The sequence below is a fragment of the Pan paniscus genome, chromosome 7 (genome assembly GCF_029289425.2).
Source record: "Pan paniscus chromosome 7, NHGRI_mPanPan1-v2.0_pri, whole genome shotgun sequence".
In the NCBI taxonomy this organism is placed as follows: Eukaryota; Metazoa; Chordata; class Mammalia; order Primates; family Hominidae; genus Pan; species Pan paniscus.
The window spans coordinates 43,722,116-43,741,367 of NC_073256.2; the positions used below are offsets into that span (position 1 = coordinate 43,722,116).

At 45.4% G+C, this 19,252-nt stretch overlaps 1 protein-coding gene across 2 annotated transcripts in view; it reads left to right on the forward strand.

Moving 5' to 3' along the window:
- The first annotated feature begins 1,612 nt into the window (after positions 1-1,612).
- The window catches only part of DOCK5 (dedicator of cytokinesis 5), a 233,154-nt gene continuing 215,514 nt past the window's right edge, over positions 1,613-19,252 (forward strand). For both annotated transcript variants that reach the window (XM_003823556.6, XM_024929894.4), the window contains exon 1: positions 1,613-1,875. In XM_003823556.6, coding sequence (XP_003823604.1) covers positions 1,833-1,875 — 43 coding nt within the window. In that variant the 5' untranslated portion in view covers positions 1,613-1,832. The remainder of the gene's footprint in view (positions 1,876-19,252) is intronic.

The following is a 19,252-nucleotide window of genomic DNA, read 5'->3' on the forward strand; positions in this document are numbered from 1 at the left end:
CACCCACCGTGAATAGGACTTAAAAAAAATTTCAGACCTCGTTTGGTAAAAAACCACCAAAGTTAAAATGCACTAATTCTCCAATGAAACTTTACTATCTTGTTACCTTGTTTGCCTATCTATCTTTACTGTCTTTTTTTTTTTTTTTTTTTTTTTGAGACGGAGTTTTGCCCTGTTGCCCAGGCTGGAGTGCAGTGGCGCGATCTCGGCTCACTTATAGCCTCTGCCTCCCGGGTTCCAGCGATTCTCCTGCCTCAGCCTCCTGGGTAGCTGGGATTACAGGAGCACACCAGCACGTCTGGCTAACTTTTGTATTTTAGTAGAGAAGGGGTTTCACCATGTTGGCCAGGCTGGTCTGGAACTCCTGACCTCAGGTGATCCACCCGCCTCGGCCTCCCAAAGTGCTGAGATTACAGGCATGAGCCCACCGCGCCCGGCCAACTACCTTTACTATCTTTACTACATGTTTGTCTTCCTTTCTTTTATATTCCTAAAAAGCATGAAAACCTTCACAGACTGCAAGGAGGATATAATTTCTCTCTAGAGGAATCTTCTTCGAAGGTGAACGTAATTAAGCTGGTCATTTACTCTACTTGCAATGTTACTTCTCGGTACAAGGTAGCGAGAAACCCCTGGATCTTCATTCTCCAAGTCTCTCCAGGAAGAAATGAATTCCAAGAGGGGAGCTCTAGAGAGGGCGCCACCTGGAGCCCAAGGCGGTTCAAATGCGCAGCCCCTTTGGGATCTTCGTCAAGAAAAGGCAGCCGTCGACGGAGAAAAGACGGGGATGCGCCTTGTTCCCTTCTCCACGGGAATGCTGTCTGGGCTGCTGGCTGGTTGGGAAAGGGAGGTCTGGGCATGAGGGTCTAAGTTTCTTCAGCTTAAGGTTGGGGGGTCCCCGGAGTTTGGGGATACAGGACTTCCAAATTAGGGCTTTCTAAACAATTTCCCTGCAGAGGATCCCCTAGCAAACGGTCTGATACTTCTGAGGACCCCACCTCCCTTGCACCAGCTCTCCGGTGATAAAAGTTCTGCTTTCCAGGCTCTAAGCGGTGGCCCCGGGAGATTCAGTCTGCCCTGAGTCCGGCTTCTCGCGCTCGCGGCGCGGGTTCAAGCTCCAGGGGGTGAAGGCAGAAGTCAACTGCTCATTCATTCAACAAATATTTATTGCGCACCCGCTTAGTGCCAGGCACCGGAGGTGCCCCGAGCAAGAAGCCGCTCTCGCTGATCCGTTTCCGCTCCCCAAGGGTCCGGTGCGCGCCGTGGGAGCGCAGCCTGCATCCCTCGCCCACCGGCCGCCCGGCCTCGGCGTGCCCGGCTCCTCCAGCGCAGCCCTCTGTCGGGAGCCGGACCCCCAGGACCCAGCCTCCGGGGTATCAGCCGGGTGGGGAGGGCGGGAGAAAGGCAAAGTGCCGCCAGCGTCAAAGTCCCGCCGGCCCGGGAAGCCGCTCCAGGGAAGCGCGCGAGGCGGAGCCGCAGTCGGCCCCCGCCCGGCAGAGCGCAGAGAGCGGCGCGGGCGGGAGAAGCCGGGCGCCCGCGGCTCGGAGGCGGCCCCGGCGGGCGGAGGGCGCGGCCGGCGGGAGGGGCTGGGGCGGCGCCGGGAGGGGCGCGCACTGCTGCGCTGCCGCCCGGCCCAGCAGGTGACCGCGGGCGGCGCGGGCACGGGCACGGGCGCGGGCGGCGCGGCGAGGAGGCGGCCCGCGGAGTCCAGCGAAGTTTGGCGGAACATGGCGGAAGCGTCTGGGGCACGCAGGAGCGCGGCGCGGCGGCGGCCGGAGCCCGAGGAGCTGTAGCAGCCTTAGTCGCCGCCGCCGCGGGGCGAGGTCGCCGCCATGGCCCGCTGGATCCCGACCAAGAGGCAGAAGTACGGGGTTGGTGAGTGCGCGCCCCACCTTGTCCCGGCCCGACCCACGCGGCCAAGTTCGCGGACAGCGGCCCTGCCAGGTTTGCGCAGAGCCCGGCGGAGGACCCTGGCCGGGGGCTCGGCCCGGCTGCGCAGCTCTGGGAGCCGGGGGCGGTAGCGCCGGTGGGGAAGTCGCCCAGGGTTTGGGGACTCCGAGTGCTTCCAAGTGCAGCTGAGCTTCGGGACCGTAATCCCGCTCTTGCATCCCAATCTCCGGCACTTCACACCGGGGAAATGTCAACGCGAGGGGGGCGCGCCTGCTGCTCTTTTGGGGCCGCAGCTCTGTAGCTCGCCCCCGTGCGCCCAGCGTGGGTTTCACCTGGGAGTAGGTGACCAGCCCGGGTCGGCCCATGGACTGGTGCTCATTGTCCCAGTGCTTTCTGCTCCCCACCTCCTTTCGTAGGTTCTTCTCAGACGCCCCTTAAGTGAGGAGTTGAGGGTGGAAAGCCGCCCTGCCCCCTTTCCTCCAGAGACTGGGATCTTGATGACAGTTGTGAGCTGGATGGAAACTAGAGTCGTGGCGTGGAAGTGATGGAAGGGACAGGAAGTTGTGGCACGGGAAGGGGGTGGCTGGCCCCTGGGGCTGTTTGTGCGCACTCATCCCCTAACGGAGCCTGTCTGGAGAGGGTGTAAGGCTGCCTTCCGGATCCTGAGTTTCATCCTGGAGACGAGAAGAGGACATTTTATTAAGGAAACGGTGCCAGACCCCGTGCTGGGCACTTGGCATTCAGAACAGCGGTGCTGGAGAGCCCCGGGTTGTGCGCAGGGGTTGCTGGTGGTGGTGCTTTGGCTCCGAAACAATAGATGTGCGGGGATTTTGACCCAGGTGGAAAGTCAGGCTTCTTTGGCTTTTTATCAAGGATTGAGGTTATTGAGGGCCTGTGGGAAGACTTCTGCCCTGAACGGGGTGATTACAATGGCAGTTAGACCTGGGGTGATTCCCTACAATAAACACGGCTGAGTGTGTTGCGAATTTTATCACTTCCTCTCAGATCCATTCATTTGGCCTGTTTGTAATTTAGTCTTTGACTTTACTCGCTTACTGAGGTCCTGTTTTTCCTCACCTCACTGGTTAATGAAGTGCAGTCTCAATTAAGAGCTACTCAACGTGTCTAGGGGCTTTTCAACTCTGTAGCCAGGAGTCAGGGTTTTTTGTTGTTGTTTGTTTTGTTTTTTAATAGTCTCATATTTACTATATTATTCTTAGGTTGTGATCCTTTATATATTTATTATTCTTTGTTTTCCCTCAATTCAAAACACATTTTCTTTTTTGCTCTTAAGTTGCTTTTAGAATCTTAGTCTCTCCCTTAGCTGCATCTCAGAAATGGGTAGAGATGTTGCTTCTGCCTCAGGGCTCTTTTTTTTTTTTTTTTTTTTTGGTTTGTTTGTTTTTGAGACGGACTGACGAGGGAGTCTCACTCTGTCGCCCAGGCCGGAGTGCAGTGGCGCAATCTCGGCTCACTGCAACCTCCACCTCTGGGTTCCAGCAATTCTCCTGTCTCAGCCCCCCTCCCCGAGTAGCTGGGATTACGGGCTTGCATCACTACACCTGACTAATTTTTGTATTTTTAGTAGAAACCAGGTTTCGCCATCTGGGCCGGGCTGGTCTCAAACTCCCGACCTCAGGTGATCCGCCTGCCTCTGCCTCCCAAAGTGTTGGGATTACAGTCATGAGCCACCTCACCTGGCCCCTAGATGAAAGCATATTTACAATGCGTAATAACTACAGAAATGTTATCAACTCTAATTTTATCAGGATTAAAACCTCTTTGCAAAACTATTCAGTTGAGGGTAATGCAAACATGTTTCAAAAATGTGGTTTTTATTGCCATAGTCCTAGGAGCAAGTATAATATGTTTTTAATATTTTGTTTTTATGTTCTGGAGTCAGTTTACTGTGTCACTTATCGGTCAAGAAAAATATTTGGGCCAGGTGCGATGGCTCACGTCTGTAATCCCAACAATTTGGGTGGCAGAGGCAGGAGGATTCCTTGAGCCCAAGAGTTCAAAACTAGCATAGCAACATGGCAAACGGGTCTTTACAATAAATACGAAAAAAATTTAGCCGGGCATGGTCGCCTGTGCCTGTGGTTCTAGCTACTGAGGAGGCTGAGGTGGGAGGATAGCTTGAGCCTGGGAGGTTGAGGGTGCACTGAGCCCCCATCACGACACTGCACTCCAGCCTGGGTGATACTGTGAGACCCGATCTCAAAAAAAAAACTATATATACATATATATACGTATATATATGTATATATACACACATGTATACACACACATATATGTATATATGTATATACATATATATGTATATATACGTATATGTGTGTGTATGTATATGGAAATATGGGTGGAAATTGTGTGTGTGTGTGTGTGTGTGTGTGTGTGTAAAATATTTGGATTGCATTTCCAGGGCCTAGGTGTTAGGGAAACTGCTCCAGGATATAATTCTGAACGCTTGTTTCACCAGACATAGATTCTGGTTTGTCTGGGTTTGACAAAAGGACCCACAGTTGGGATAAATTAACTGAAGAGAGAAATCTCCATTGCTTATTCCTAAAACTCATTGTTGTTTTTGTCACCTCCTTGCTTATGTTTATGTCACCTCCCTGCTTGGAAGCTTCTCGTGGTCAACAGGATAAAGTCTGAGCCTCAGTTCCAAGGTTCCTATAATCTGGTTCAGCCTATCTTCAGCATTATCTCTCAAGGCTTCTTTCACTAGCTCTCCAATGCAGACCAACTGCCCTTCCCACTGTTGTGCAACATACCCTGCAGAGTCCCTCCTTTGGGACTTTGCTCCCATTGTGCTTGTCCCTGCCAGGAGTGCCCTCCCAACTCTGCCTCAGACAGCTCACCTTTCCTTGAGGGCTCAAATCCATTCCTACTCCCTTCTTCAAATTTGCTATTTGTCAGACTGTCCCAAACCTCCTTGCTTCTTCCTCGCAGTTCCTGGACTGTGCCATCCTTGGGTTCAGTGAATCAGACCATTGTGGTTTGGTATTCCTAGCACTCAACAGGTGTACCAGGTATTAGTGCATTCAGTTTGCTTGTCCTTGATGTTGGGGTGCCGTTCTAAAGTACACTAACCTCGCTTCTCTGGTAATTGAATGCAGTTTTTTCCTCTTCTTTTTCTTCCCATTAGGCATAACATCTCATTCACCCCAATATGAGTTGAATTTTGTTTGGTTAGATGGAGGAAGGGAGAGCCTCCACTCTGTCTTTATCTCTGCAAGTAAGAGAATGAGATATTCTGCTGAGAAAACAAGGAAGCATGGAGCAGACAGACTTGCTTAAATATAGTTGGGAAAATTGGCTTTCTGGACTTTTCTAAGTGTGTACTGGTCAGATTTGGTTTCTGGATGAAGGAACCGTAGGATAGTCATGTTGAAGCATTTGGATGACTCAGAGCTAGCTATGACTTTGCCTGTTGTGCTCTAAGAGGAGTGTGCCTCTGCAGAGCTAGTCTGTGTGAGGATAGAGCTTTGGACTCAGTATGAATTGTGCCTGCTGAAGCTGGCAGTCGCTACTGTCATATTTTATCTTGGTGCCACTCTTGGCTGTTCCTGACATATCCTAGATGTTTCTACAGGGACTGAAATGCAGCCTGTCTGGGCTTTCTTAGTTCTTAAACAGCAGTGTTGGCTCAGGCTCTAGCATTAAGTGGATCTCAATGGTTTCTGTGTGTTATCAAGTGAGGTGACTGATCCATTTGATTCTTTAAACTTATGTGCTCTAGTACCCCAGTGTGAAGTGCTCAGTGGCTAAGTGTTCTTCCCTGGAGACGTGGAAAATGTGCTTTTTTTCTCATCTTTTTTCTTTCTTTGTTTCTCTTTTCTCTCTCTCTCTTTTTTCTGTTTGAGCATATGAAGATATAAAACACTTTTAAGCAAACATTAGTGATAAATATCCAGAATAGTCTGATTATAAAAACATTTATTTTTAAGTTTGCTTCCACACACGCCATTATGTAAAGAATAGCCCCAGATTAGGTTGACTATGGATTCTTTGCAAAGCTTTTTTTTCTTTTCTTTTCTTTCTTTTTTTTTTTTTTTGAGACAGGGCCTCACTCCACAACCCAGACTAGAGTACAGTATGATCATAGCTCACTGCAACCTGCCACCTCAGCCTTCCAAGTTGCTGGAACTGCAGGTGTGCACCACCATGCCTGGCTTAAGTTTTTTGATTTTTTAAGCTTTAAAATATTAAACTTTTAAAATAATCATTTTAAAGATGGAGTCTTTCTATATTGTCCAGGCTGATCTGGAACTCTTGGCCTCGTGTGCTCCTTCAGCCTTAAGCCTCCCATGTTGCTAGGATTACAGGGGTGAGCCATGAGTCTGGCTGATTTTTTTTTCTTTTCTTCTGAGACAGGGTCTCGTTCTGTAACCCAGGATAGAGTGCAGTGGCAAAATCATGGCTCACTGCTGCCTCAACTTCCTGGGCTCAAGTGACCCTCCAGCCTCAGCCCGCTGAGAGCTGAGAACTACAGGTGCGTGCCACCACACCCAGTTGATTTTTGTATTTTTTGTAGGGATGGAGTTTCACCATGTTGCCCAGGCTGGTTTGGAACTCCTAGGCTCAAGCAGTCCTTCTGCCTCAGCCTCCCAAAGTGCTGGGATTACAGGCATGAGCCACCACACCCGGCCTTATTCTTTGAAAAGTAGCTCATTGTTGCATGTTGGGATTTGTGATCACATATATTTTTATGATGTAACAAAAGGCAGTTTTGGGAAATATTTCTAGTTAGCTCTTCAGGTGTTTACTTGTTTAAAGCTCTTTAGTTGTTTAGAAGCGTCTGACTTAACAGAGTAGAGCTTTGAATGCTGATTTAAGACTGACTTCAGACTTGGGCTTTTGTTGTGATTTTGTTTGCTTGTTTGTTTGTATTTTGAGATGGAGTCTTGCTCTGTCGCCCAGGCTGGAGTGCAGTGGTGCAATCTTGGCTCACTGCAACCTCCGCCTCCTGGGTTCAAGCGATTCTCCTGCCTCAGCCTCCTGAGTAGCTGGGATTACAGGCTCACGCCACCACGCCCGGCTAATTTTTGTATTTTTAGTAGAGACGGGGTTTCACCATGTTGGTCAGGCTGGTCTGGAACTCCTGACTTCATGTGATGTGCCCGCCTTGACCTCCCAAAGTGCTGGGATTACAGGTGTGAGCCGCCGCGCCCGGCCCAGAATCGTGCTTTTTGTTAATGTCTTCAGGTATGTTGTTTTCCACCTGATTCTTCTCCACTATGGACATCATATTCCGTAGACTGTAGCTGGGGTGGTAGAACTGGGAGCGGCCTCAGGGAGTAAGCATCCTTTCCTTTAAAAGGGAGGAACTTGGTGCCTGAAGAGATTAAGTGAATTGCTTAACACCAAGGGTTCTTGCCTTTTTGGCCACATGAATCCTTGGCGGTCTGGTTAAGCCAGCGGACCCCTTTCTCAGAATGTTTTTATTTTGTTTTTTATTTTTATTTTATTTATTTTTTATTTTTTTGAGATGGAGTCTCGCTCTTTCGCCCAGGGTGGAGTGCAGTGGCGCGATCTCGGCTCACTGTGAGCTCCGCCTCCCGGGTTCACGCCATTCTCCTGCCTCAGCCTCCGGAGTAGCTGGGACTACAGGCACCCGCCACCATGCCCGGCTAATTTTTTTTGTATTTTTAGTAGAGACGGGGTTTCACCGTGTTAGCCAGGATGGTCTCGGATCTCCTGACCTCGTGATCCACCCGCCTCGGCCTCCCAAAGTGCTGGGATTACAGGCGTGAGCCACCGCTCCTGGCCCAGAATGTTTTTAAATGCATAAAGTACGATACAAAGTTCCAAGTCACTGTAGAAATAAAAATTAAGTAAATTACAAAGGATAGAAAATGAAAACAGCCGTATTGAAATAGGCCGTGAAGGTGTTTTTCAAAGTTCGTGATACTGCAGTATATGTACTTCTTTATTAATGCATAAAGTACCAAGATCTAGTGACAGGTCTAATAACTACCATAATTTTGAATTAGTCACGAGCATATATGATTTTTCAAGATATCTGCAGTAACCATACTATGACATAAAAATCCCTGTTTTATTGGTGACAGTATCACAGACGCTACTAGTGCAATTGCGGTTTATTGGCTACAGTCGTAATTAAAGTGAGTGCTGAATGTCAGAAAATAGAGATGTAACTTTTTTTCTTGTTCAAGTCCGTGGATCCTCTGGATTTAACAGATTAAGTATCCTTGGCTGAGGATCACATAGCTAATTAGTTACAGTGCCATCTGAGCAACGCTGTGATACTTGTTGACCACCTCTTTACACATAGCACTGTACCGGATATTATATAATTATAATGACCCGAAGAAGGCCTGGCCTTAACTTGGTCATGGTTTTTTTTTTTTTTTTTTTTTTTTTTGAGACGGAGTCTTGCTCTGTCGCCCAGGGTGGAGTGCAGTGGCGCGATCTCGGCTCACTGCAAGCTCCGCCTCCCGGGTTCACGCCATTCTCCTGCCTCAGCCTCCCGCGTAGCTGTGACTACAGGCGCCCGCCACTGCGCCCGGCTAATTTTTTGTATTTTTTAGTAGAGACGGGGTTTCACCGTGTTAGCCAGGATGGTCTTGATCTCCTGAACTTGGTCATGTTTTAACAGCATTGAGGCTAAGAACAAAAGGAAGAGAGAATTAGTATTCATTGAGAACTTCCCTTGTGAGGTACCATTCTGAACCCTTTATTTTAGTATGTTCCAGGGACATGTGGGGTCTTGGAGACACGTTCAGAATGGGGGGGGTCCATGAAATTAAAACTTTCTTTTTGCAGTAATGCTAAGACATTATTGGCCTGTTTACATTCTCATTCTCTCGTTAGTGTCTCGTGGAGTTTTCCAGAGGCTTTGCAAAGTGTGATATGGCCACTGATGGAATGCAGAGGCAGCTATAAAGACCCAGCTGCCTATAGTGAAGTCAGACATTAAAGAGACTTCCAAATATGCAAAACAAAGCCACGCTTCCAAGTGTTTTTCTTTGAGAAAATAGTTCTGTTCCTTGAAAATATGTATTTTTACAAACATGTATTGGATTTATCATAGTTATTTTAAATTAATTACCAACTACTTTTTGAATGTTTGAATTTGAATTTCTGATATGGCAAGTTGTGATAGATGTCACCCACATAGAAGCTCTTTGGGGGTTCTCAGTAACTTTTAAGCAAGTAAAGGGATTCTGAGACAAACATTTGAGCTGCTTTACCTGTTATTTCATTAAATCATTGTGGCAGTGGTATGAAATGCTGTTGTCCCCTGTTTCTGATAAAGGAAACGAGGTTCGCAGAAGATGAGTTTCTCATCCATGGCCATATAATCTCACTCCATAAACAAAATCTTTTTTTAAAAATTATATATATATTTTTATTATACTTTAAGTTCTAGGGTACATGTGCACAATGTGCAGGTTTGTTACATATGTATACACGTGCCATTGTGTGCTGCACCCATTAACTCGTCATTTACATTAGTTATATCTCCTAATGCTATCCCTCCCCCCTCCCCCCACCCCACAACAGGCCCCGGTGTGTGATGTTCCCTTTCCTGTGTCCAAGTGTTCTCATTGTTCAATTCCCACCTGTGAGTGAGAACATGCAGTGTTTGGTTTTTTGTCCTTGCGATAGTTTGCCGAGAATGATGGTTTCCAGCTTCATCCATGTCTGTCCCTACAAAGGACATGAACTCATCCTTTTTTATGGCTGCATAGTATTCCATGGTGTATATGTACCACATTTTCTTAATCCAGTCTATCATTGATGGACATTTGGGTTGGTTCCAAGTCTTTGCTATTGTGAATAGTGCCACAATAAACATACATGTGCATGTGTCTTTATAGCAGCATGACTTATAATCCTTTGGGTATATACCCAGTAATGGGATGGCTGGGTCAAATGGTATTTCTAGTTCTAGATACCTGAGGAATCGCCACACTGTCTTCCACAGTGGTTAAACTAGCAAAAACAAAATATTTAACCCATGTTGTGTTTCCCAAGTTCCACTTGTTCATCGTCACCTTGGTTTTGCCCTGTTCAGGTACCACTGTGTAGCAGCTTCAGGGCTATTGCTATACCCATTTCCATCTGTATTCTTTTTTGTTTTTCTTTTAAGAGATAGGGTCTCACTGTGTTGCCCAGGCTGGAGTGCAGTGGTGCAATCTCGGCTCACTGCTGCCTGGACTTCCTGAGCTCAAGCGATTCTCCCACCTCAGCCTCTGGAATAGCTAGAACTACAGACACACACTACCATGCCTGGCTAATTTTTGTTGTTGTTGTTTTCGTAGACACAGGGTCTCACTGTGTTTCCCAGGCTGGTCTTGGGCTCCTGGGCTGAAGCAGTCCTCCTGTCTTGGCCTCCCAAAGTATTGGGATTACAGGCGCCAGCTACCACGCTCAGCCTATACTATTTTCTATGTTATATTTTCTTTATATTGTCTGCTTGTTTTCTTTTTTAATTTTAGCAGTTACTGAAAAAGAAAGCCTTATCTTTCTACCACTACTTGCTGTAGAAAAGAAACAATTGTAAAAATGAAAGCAACAAAAATAAAAGCGGTGTATTAGATTCTGGCTGGATACTGTTGCTGTCAAGCCTAGAGCCCCAGACCTGCTTTTTCTTCATTAAAAAAGGAGGAAGCTGATACCCAATGGAATCTTTCTCTTCGGTATAGTGTCCATTCTCATTATTCATGGTAATTATGTTCTACTTAGTCACAGTGAACACTGAGTTAGTGAATACTGACCCGTTGCTCCTAGGGGAGAGGCAGGGTTCCTGTGAGCCTCTGGTCACAAGCTTTTCATCAGCCGATCAATACATAACCTTATTTTATGTGTGTTCGTGTTTAAAGTTACCTTATTTAACATATATAGTTGGTTCACTAACATCGAGCCCATGGCAAAAAGCACTGTAACTCATGCCTGAATGAAGAAACTTATCTAACGTGTATTTTTTTTTTAAGGCACATTACAGCTTTTTTTTTTTGCATTTAGGTACTTAGACAGCACTGTAGCACTATGCTTGGGACCATTTTAAATAGCAAAATCACCAGCAAAAAGCACAAAAATGAGGCCAAATGTGGTGGTTCACACTTGTAATCCCAGCACTTTGGGAGACTGAAACGAGAGGATTGCTTAAGCCCAGGAGTTTGAAACCAGCCTGGGCAACGTTGTGCAACCCCGTCTCTACAAAAAAAAAATACAAAAATTAGCTGGGCATGGTAACATGTGGTTGTGGTCCCACCTACTTGGGAGGCTGAGGTGAGAGGATCATCTGAGCCTGGGGAGGTCAAGGCTGCAGTTAGCTGTGATCGTGCCACTGCACTCCAGCCTGGGTGAGCGAGTGAGACCCTGGTCGAAAAAAAGGCAGAAAAATAAGAGAAATGTGGCAGTAAATAGACCCTGAAAAAGACACTTGTTTACAATATGTTAGCTGAAAAAAGAATGCAGAGCATCACCTTGCTCACCCTTAGCTAGGAACTTGTGCAGGAGTATTGGTTTTAAGGTTCCATATATATTTTAGTGAGTAGGTGAATTCGCAAATATGGAGTCTGTCAACAATGAGGATCTACTGTAGTTTCACAAAACGATAATTGAAGCCGGGCATGGTGGCTCACACCTGAATCCCAGCACTTTGGGAGGCTGAGGCAGGTGTATCACCTGAGGTCAGAAGTTCGAGACCAGCCTGGCCAACATGGTGAAACCCTATCTCTACAAAAAATACAAAAAAAAAAAAAAAAATTAAGCCAGGTGTGGTGGTGCTCACCTGTCATTGCAGCTACTAGGGAGGCTGAGGTAGGAGAATCCCTTCAGCCCAGGAGGCGGAGGTTGCAGTGAGCCAAGATCACGCCACTACACTCCAGCCTGGGTAACAGAGCAAGACTCTGTCTCAAAAAAATAAAAGATAATTGAAAATGGAATCACTTCCTTTCCCCATGTGTTTGTTTTTGTTCACAGATTGGATGCAGTTGACTTTACTTCTGGAAACATTTTCGTCTCTAGACTTTTGATCCCATTTCTCCACAGTTTTCCTCCCATATCCCCACCCTCCATCCTCCCTGCCTTCCCTCCGCTTTGCCAGAACTTTAAGGCTTGCCATAGCCTGGCTGGCTTTTGTGTCTCCTTTATCTACCTGATACCAAGTGATCTCATCCCCCGCCTTGGCTCTCATTCCCATTCATTTGCTGCAGCCTTCCACATGGATAGCCCCAGACCCCTTCCCTGTGCTTCGGAATCACATACAGCTGTTCACTGGGCGTCTCCCAGTGTTTTTCTTAACAGGCAGTCCCTGCTTCCAGAACAGAAGTTTGAATCCTCTCTAACCCCAGAACCGCACTTCCCCCAGTTTCTTGCTGTCTGTGCAGTGGCCCAGGCAGAACACGAAGAGTCACCCCACATTCTATCTGTCATCAAGTGCAGTCTGTCCTTCCTCCAAAATACGTCCTCAGATTACCGCTCCTGATGTTTCCATTTCAATGCAAGCCTGCATTAGCGTCTGCAGGGCTACTGCAACGGGATTTTTTTTTTTTTCTTTTGGAGACGGAGTCTCGCTCTGTCGCCCAGAGTGGAGTGTAGTGGCGCAATCTCGGCTCACTGCAACCTCCACCTCCTGGGTTCAAGTGATTCTCCTGCCTTAGCCTCCCGAGTAGCTGGGACTACAGGTGCGCATCACCATCCCTGGCTAATTTTTGTATTTTTAGTAGACACGGCATTTCATCTTGTTGACCAGTCTGATCTTGAACTCTTGACCTCAAGTGATCCACCCGCCTTGGCCTCCCAAAGTGCTGGGATTACAGGAATGAGTCACCACGCCCAGCTGCAATGGTCTTCTAACTGGACTCCTTACCACTTTTTTTTTTTTTTTTAAGATGGGCATCTTGCTCTGTTGCCCAGGCTGGTCTTGAACTCCTGGCCTCAAGTGATTCTCCTGCCTCAGCCTCACAAGTGCTGGAATTACAGGCATGAACCACCAAGCCCAGCTAAGAGGAACTTTTTAAAGGCAAGAACCTGACATTGCCACCCCTGCTTCCACCTTCCCATTGCAGTTGGGATGGCACTGAAGTTCCTGGTCATGCCCTCCAGGCCCTGTGGGATCAGACCTGCCGCCTACCTCTTTCCCTTCTGCATTCCAGCCACACCAGCTTTATTTCTGGTTTTTGAACTCGCCAAGCTCAGCTTGACTCAGGACCTTGGCACTTACTCCTCCCTCTTATGGAATGTGTTTCCCTAGATCTTTAGATGTCCGGTTCTCTGGTCATATTGAGGTCTTCCTTCAAATAATCACTGCTTAGAGAGAACCTTCTCTGAGAAGAACCCTAGCTGCATGATCCCACCTCCTTGCTGACACCTCAGAATGTCTAGCCCTTTTCCTTTATTTATTTGTTAGTGTTTACTGTCTGTCTCCCATACTAGAATGTAAAGTTATGAGGACATGAACTCTTTTTCATCAGTGTGCCCCAGCCCCTGGAATAGCACCTGGCTCATAGTAAGTCCTCAGTGAATATATGCTGTATGAATAAATGAATACTGACCCCATCATCTATTTAAATTCATCTTGCTTACCATCAGCAGGATTTTGCCCACACTTTGGAAAATACCACCCTGTGTGTATTTCCCATGAGAGAAACATCAAAGGCAGAGAGAAAGGGACATTCAAATAATAGAGAAAATAGATTTAATAAACTGCATAAGCAAAAGATTACATGAATCCTGTGGGGTGGGTGAGGACTTAGAATCATAAATGTTGCATTATTAGATGGAAGTGATGGGATTTGCTTTTTTATTTTTGGGTCATTATTTCTGGAGGCTTTATGGAGGAAGGGGCATTGCAGACTTGGCTACCTGGAAAGAAAATGCTTGACCATGTGGTGCACAGAGTTTAGGAGGTTCTGAGTCATTGGTTGGTGCTGTGTTGAGCACATGAATTGGAAAGGAAAGAAGGCGCAGTCTCATGGAAGAAACAAGACATTTAGATTCATCTGTTATTTCCCATTTCTAATACAAGGAGTTGAGATTCCTTATAAAAAGAGCATATGTACTGTACACTCAATAATTAAATAAAAAATCTGAGAAATCACAAGTAATTTGGAGAAGAAGAAAAAGTAATTTAGAATACTGGCAAGGGGCTTTGAAGCCGTGGTTACTCAAATATTAGTCTGTCTAAATTTTTCTTGTGGCCATAGCTGTCATGTAGCCATCATGTTAGCTGAAAATATAAATTAATTTGTGTTTTCTCCTCATCTAAATTTCAAGAGACAAATCAGTGGGGCTTGAATGTAAGGAATCAAATCTCATTGTACTTAATTTTACCATAAAGCAAAGTTTTTCTAACTTCTAGCTTATTGCCAGCAGTATTCAATGCAATGACGTTATAATGCAATGCATATAAAAGATTTTAGTACTTTCAAAAGAATTTAAAAAAAGGAATCATCCAGTTCTTTGGAATGAGTTGTAGCGGAATTGAACCATATGTCTGTGGTCAAGGAACACATAGTTTGTTCTTCACTAAATATTTTGGCTGGGCACGGTGGCTCATGCCTGTAATCCCAGCACTTTAGGAGGCTGAGGCTGGAGGATTGCTTGAGCCCAGGAGTTTGAGACCAGCCTGGGCAACATAGTGAGACCCTGTCTATTATTTAAAAAAAAAAATAGTAGAAAGAAAAATCATTTTCCCCTTCCTCAAACAGGTAAAATCACCCAGAATATGCCTACTCTCCGTGGACATTAAAGGACATAATAAGCCCTTTGGGAGTCCTTTGACTGATTTATAACTACACCAGCATACCTCCGGAATAATGGGGGTTTTATTGTCAAGCTTTATAAAAGTGTTTTTTGAGAAATTATTTTGAGGCAGAGATGTGGATGAGCACGATAATTGTATTTTTCCAAGTAATGTTTGGGCCATGTCCTCTCAGAGCCTGGGCTCACTCAAACAATTGTCTGAATGCTGGCAGCCACTTCCCAAGCAAGAGACAGAAGTGGGCTTTGTCTTTCAGAAAGCTCCGTGCCATTGCAAAGCCACTGTTGTTCGAATGGGTTCATGGTCATTATCCACCTTTTCCCAAATGTGCCGTTTGCTCTCATATTTCCACAGCTGATTAAACCCTGTCACTGTCCACATCAGATAATAGTTGGACCCCAAAGATGCCCTCTCTCTAAGGATCGTGAGTGTCTTTGTCTTTTTTTTTTTTTTTTTTTTTTTTTTTTTTGAGAAGGAGTCTCGCTCTGTCACCAGGGTGGAGTACAATGGCATGATCTCGGCTCATTGCAACCTTCGCCTCCTTCCTGGGTTCAAGAGATTCTCCTGCCTCAGCCACCCAAGTAGCTGGGACTACAGGTGCATGCAACCATGCCAAGCTAATTTTTTTTTTTTTTTTTTGAGACGGAGTCTCGCTCTGTCGCCCAGGCTGGAGTGCTGTGGCGCAATCTCGGCTCACTGCAAGCTCAGCCTCCCTGTTTCATGCCATTCTCCTGCCTCAGCCTCCTGAGCAGCTGGGACTGCAGGTGCCCACCACCATGCCCGGCTAATTTTTTGTATTTTTAGTAGAGACGGGGTTTCACTGTGTTAGCCAGGATGGTCTTGATCTCCTGATGTCGTGATCCGCCTGCGTCGGCCTCCCAAAGTGCTGGGATTACAGGCATGAGGCACTGTGCCTGTGTCTTTGTCTTTTAAAACAGCTTGAGGGAAGGAAAACACAGTGGAGACTAATTCCCTCTTGAAAATAACTGTTTGCTGACTCAGCCAAGGTGCATTAGAATGCACCCTCCTGATGGGTTTGTTACCTGTATACCTGCAACAAGTTGCATCGTATTTGATTGGTACTTTCTGTGAGCCTGAAACAATGCGGCTCTCATGACCCAGCCTTCCCTGCCAGAGACCAGTTATAAGACGAAGTGATGACCAGACACGGTGTCTCATACCTGTGATCCCAGCACTGTGGGAAGCTGAGGCGGGTAGATCACCCAAGATCAGGAGTTTCAAGACCAGCCTGGCCAACATGGTGAAACCCCATCTCGACTAAAAATACAAAAATTAGCTGGGCATGGTAGTGTGTGCCTGTAATCCCAGCTATGCAGGAGGCTGAAGCACAAAAATCACTTGAACCCGGGAGGCAGACGTTGCAGTGAGCTGAGATCGTGCCACTGCACTCCAACCTGGGCAACAGAGCGAGACTCCATCTCAAAAAAAAAAAAACTAAGTCATAAATAAGACTCAGTTGTCAAAATCTAACAGTTTTGCCCTCTTGTATGTAGAATCAGAAGATATTAAGAGCCGGAATTTGTAAGTATTACCTCTTGGCTAACACCCTCATTTTATCAGAAGAAAAAAAGCCCCAGAGACATCAGATGACTTACCTGAAAGTCACACAGCTAGTAGCAAATTTTTGTTTCAACTTGCTGTCTATCTTTCTCCTTACTTACAACTCTGGAGAGGGGTTTGTTAATCAGATCTCATTAAGGTTGGAAGAGTAAACTCTCCCCTCTCCATCCAAAGGGGAAGATGCCTGTGTCTCCTGGGTTTTTTCCAGGTGGAGCTTTTGTTAAAAGTAAGGTTCGGCTGTTAAATATCTTCCCTTTTTTAAGAGGTCTAGGAAGGAAGTGTGTTTGAGGAGGTTTGAGCCTGCAAAGTGGAAGTGACACTGTGGGTTCCACGGTTTGGCCACTGACTTCTCACGTGGTTTCAGTCCTTAGCACCGTGGTATTGACATGACATCAGTTGCAAAATTAATAAGTAATGTGGCATTGTCACTACATCACAGGCATATTTGAGAATGAACATCACTGTGTTTTGCAAAGTAAACGTTTAAGGGGTGAAGAAAGGGTCATGTATTGCTAATAAAGGATTATGTTAGTAACCTGGATGTGAGAGAACATTTCTACTTTTTCAGACCTGTATTTCAAATAAAAGGTGATGTCATCTTCTGAAGACTTAGGAAAAGTTTGAGTAAGCGCCTTCTCCCTCAGCTTCCATTTCTGCTCTGTTCTTTTTTTTTTTTTTTTTTTTTTTTTGTGAGACGGAGTCTTGCTTTGTTGCCCAGGCTGGAGTGCAGTGGCACCATCTCAGCTCACTGCAACCTCCACCTCCTGTGTTCAAGCAATTCTCCTGCCTCAGCCTCCCTAGTAACTGGGATTATAAGCATTTGCCACCACACCCGGCTAATTTTTGTATTTTAGTAGAGACGGGGTTTCACCATGTTGGCCAAGCTGGTCTTGAACCCCTGACCTCAGGTGATCCTCCCGCCTTGGCCTCCCAAAGTGTTGGGATTACATGCGTGAGCCACCACGCCCGACCAACTTCTGCTCTATTCTCTTTGCTGGGAGTGGACAGCTTTACTCTAGAGGAGGAGATGCAGCCTCTTCTCATGCAGAGACAATCACTGTCATTCTCCATTGGGAGCAAACTCCTAAAATGGGGCAATATCTACCCACGTGGAACCAGAGGTGCTGGTGCTGGTGCTGGTGCTGAGCTTTGAACTTCCTTCAGAACAAAAGTAAACAGCAAGTTGCCCTTGTTCTTTACCATAAGCAGAGAAGGCCTGTCTATCCAATTGTGACTGCATGATTTGTTTTAGATTGTTAATTTACATTTTGCAGAATACTGAGGCACATTTTCTGTGAACTTATGTGGTTATATATACTTTCAATCAGTGGATACTGGAAGCATTGTTATACATTTGATGTCTTTTATAAAAGAATCCTAAGGGCCAAAAATGTTGGGAACTTTGGAGTAACTGAAATGGCAATGTGCTGTATCTTATCATAATACTTTGGAGTTCATTGTGACTTGAAAAGTCCAATTAAAGTTGGTATAACCTCTATCATGTATTGATTAAAAATGCACATACCCTTTAACTTAGCAACTCCGTTTCTCTGAGTTTATCTTACAAATATACTCCACATGTGGGGAATAATACATGGACAAGGTTATTCATTATAGCATTATTTATACCAAAAACATGGAAACTCTCAAGTGTTGGCTAATTAGGGATGGATTTAGTAATTTATAGCACATGCATACAATGGAAAACTATACAGCCATTAAAAAGAATCTGACACAGTGATAGATAAAGTGTTGACAAAGGTGACAGTGGCATGTAGTGGTTGAAGGATGATCTTTTCAAAAAATGGTACTGAGTCGTTTGCTTATCTCTACTGAACAAAATGTATCAGGACCCCTACCTAATACCATATAAAAAATTGATTCCAGCTGTATGAAAGATAAAACAGTGGAAGCTCTTAGAAGAAAACATAAGAGCACATTTTTGTTACCTTAGACCATCTATAATTTAATACATTTTGCTTTCTGCCATTCAGTTAGTTACTTATGGCCATCTCTTTGTTAATCAACAAAAACCAAATCCAATATTTTACTTCAATAAAGGGCAAAATAAAACATGCCTGTGCTGGTCTCATCTCTTTATAATCCTACTTTTTAAAACTTGCATAATTACATCTTATTAATTGTAGTGTTAACTTGTTGGTTGTTTAAGGATCTAAATGGCTATTTCTTCTTCCTCTTCTTTTTTTTTGTTTGAGATGGAGTCTTGCTTTGTCACCTAGACTGGAGTGCAGTGGTGCAATCTTGGCTCACTGCAACCTCCGCCTCCTGGGTTCAAACAATTCTCCTGCCTCAGCCTCCTGAGTAGCTGGGATTACAGGTGCATGCCACCATGCCCGGCTAATTTTTGAATTTTTAGTAGAGACAGGGTTTCACCATTTTGGTCAGGCTGGTCTCAAACTCCTGACCTCAGGTGATCCGCCCACCTCGGCCTCCCAAAATGCTGGGATTACAGGCGTGAGCCACTGTGCCCGGCCTAAATGGCTATTTCATGGTGAATAAACCATTAGCCTCAGGCTTCGTCTCCTCTCTCTGTTTGAAGACAATAAAGTATGATGTAATTGTATTATTTTGATAAGGTAATACTTAGTCCCATGACATGCAAAACACTAGTAGCATTACATAAAACAAAGTATTTCAATAGTGAAAGAGAACATTTATATACAATTATTTCTATATTCTAACAGTATCACAATGCCTTTTAAAAAATATGTTTGAGTTACTGAAGAAGATCGAGATACAGATGTTGACTTGTTTAGGGCAACAGGTTAAGCTAACTTTAGAACGCTGGTTACTACCTTTAGTCCTGCAGGCTGTGGAGCCGGGCAGCCAAGCCATGCTTGAAATCAGAATCGTCAAGGTGGATGCAAGAGCCATTGGCTGCAGAGTGAGGTTTTGGAGAGTAGTTGCTTGTGGCTGGGATTTTTGAAGTCCAAGTCTCCTAAATTTTATTACTCTTTACCTTGTGAAGTCATATAAGGCTCTAAGTCAAGTAAGAAGGAAGGAATAAGATTAGCA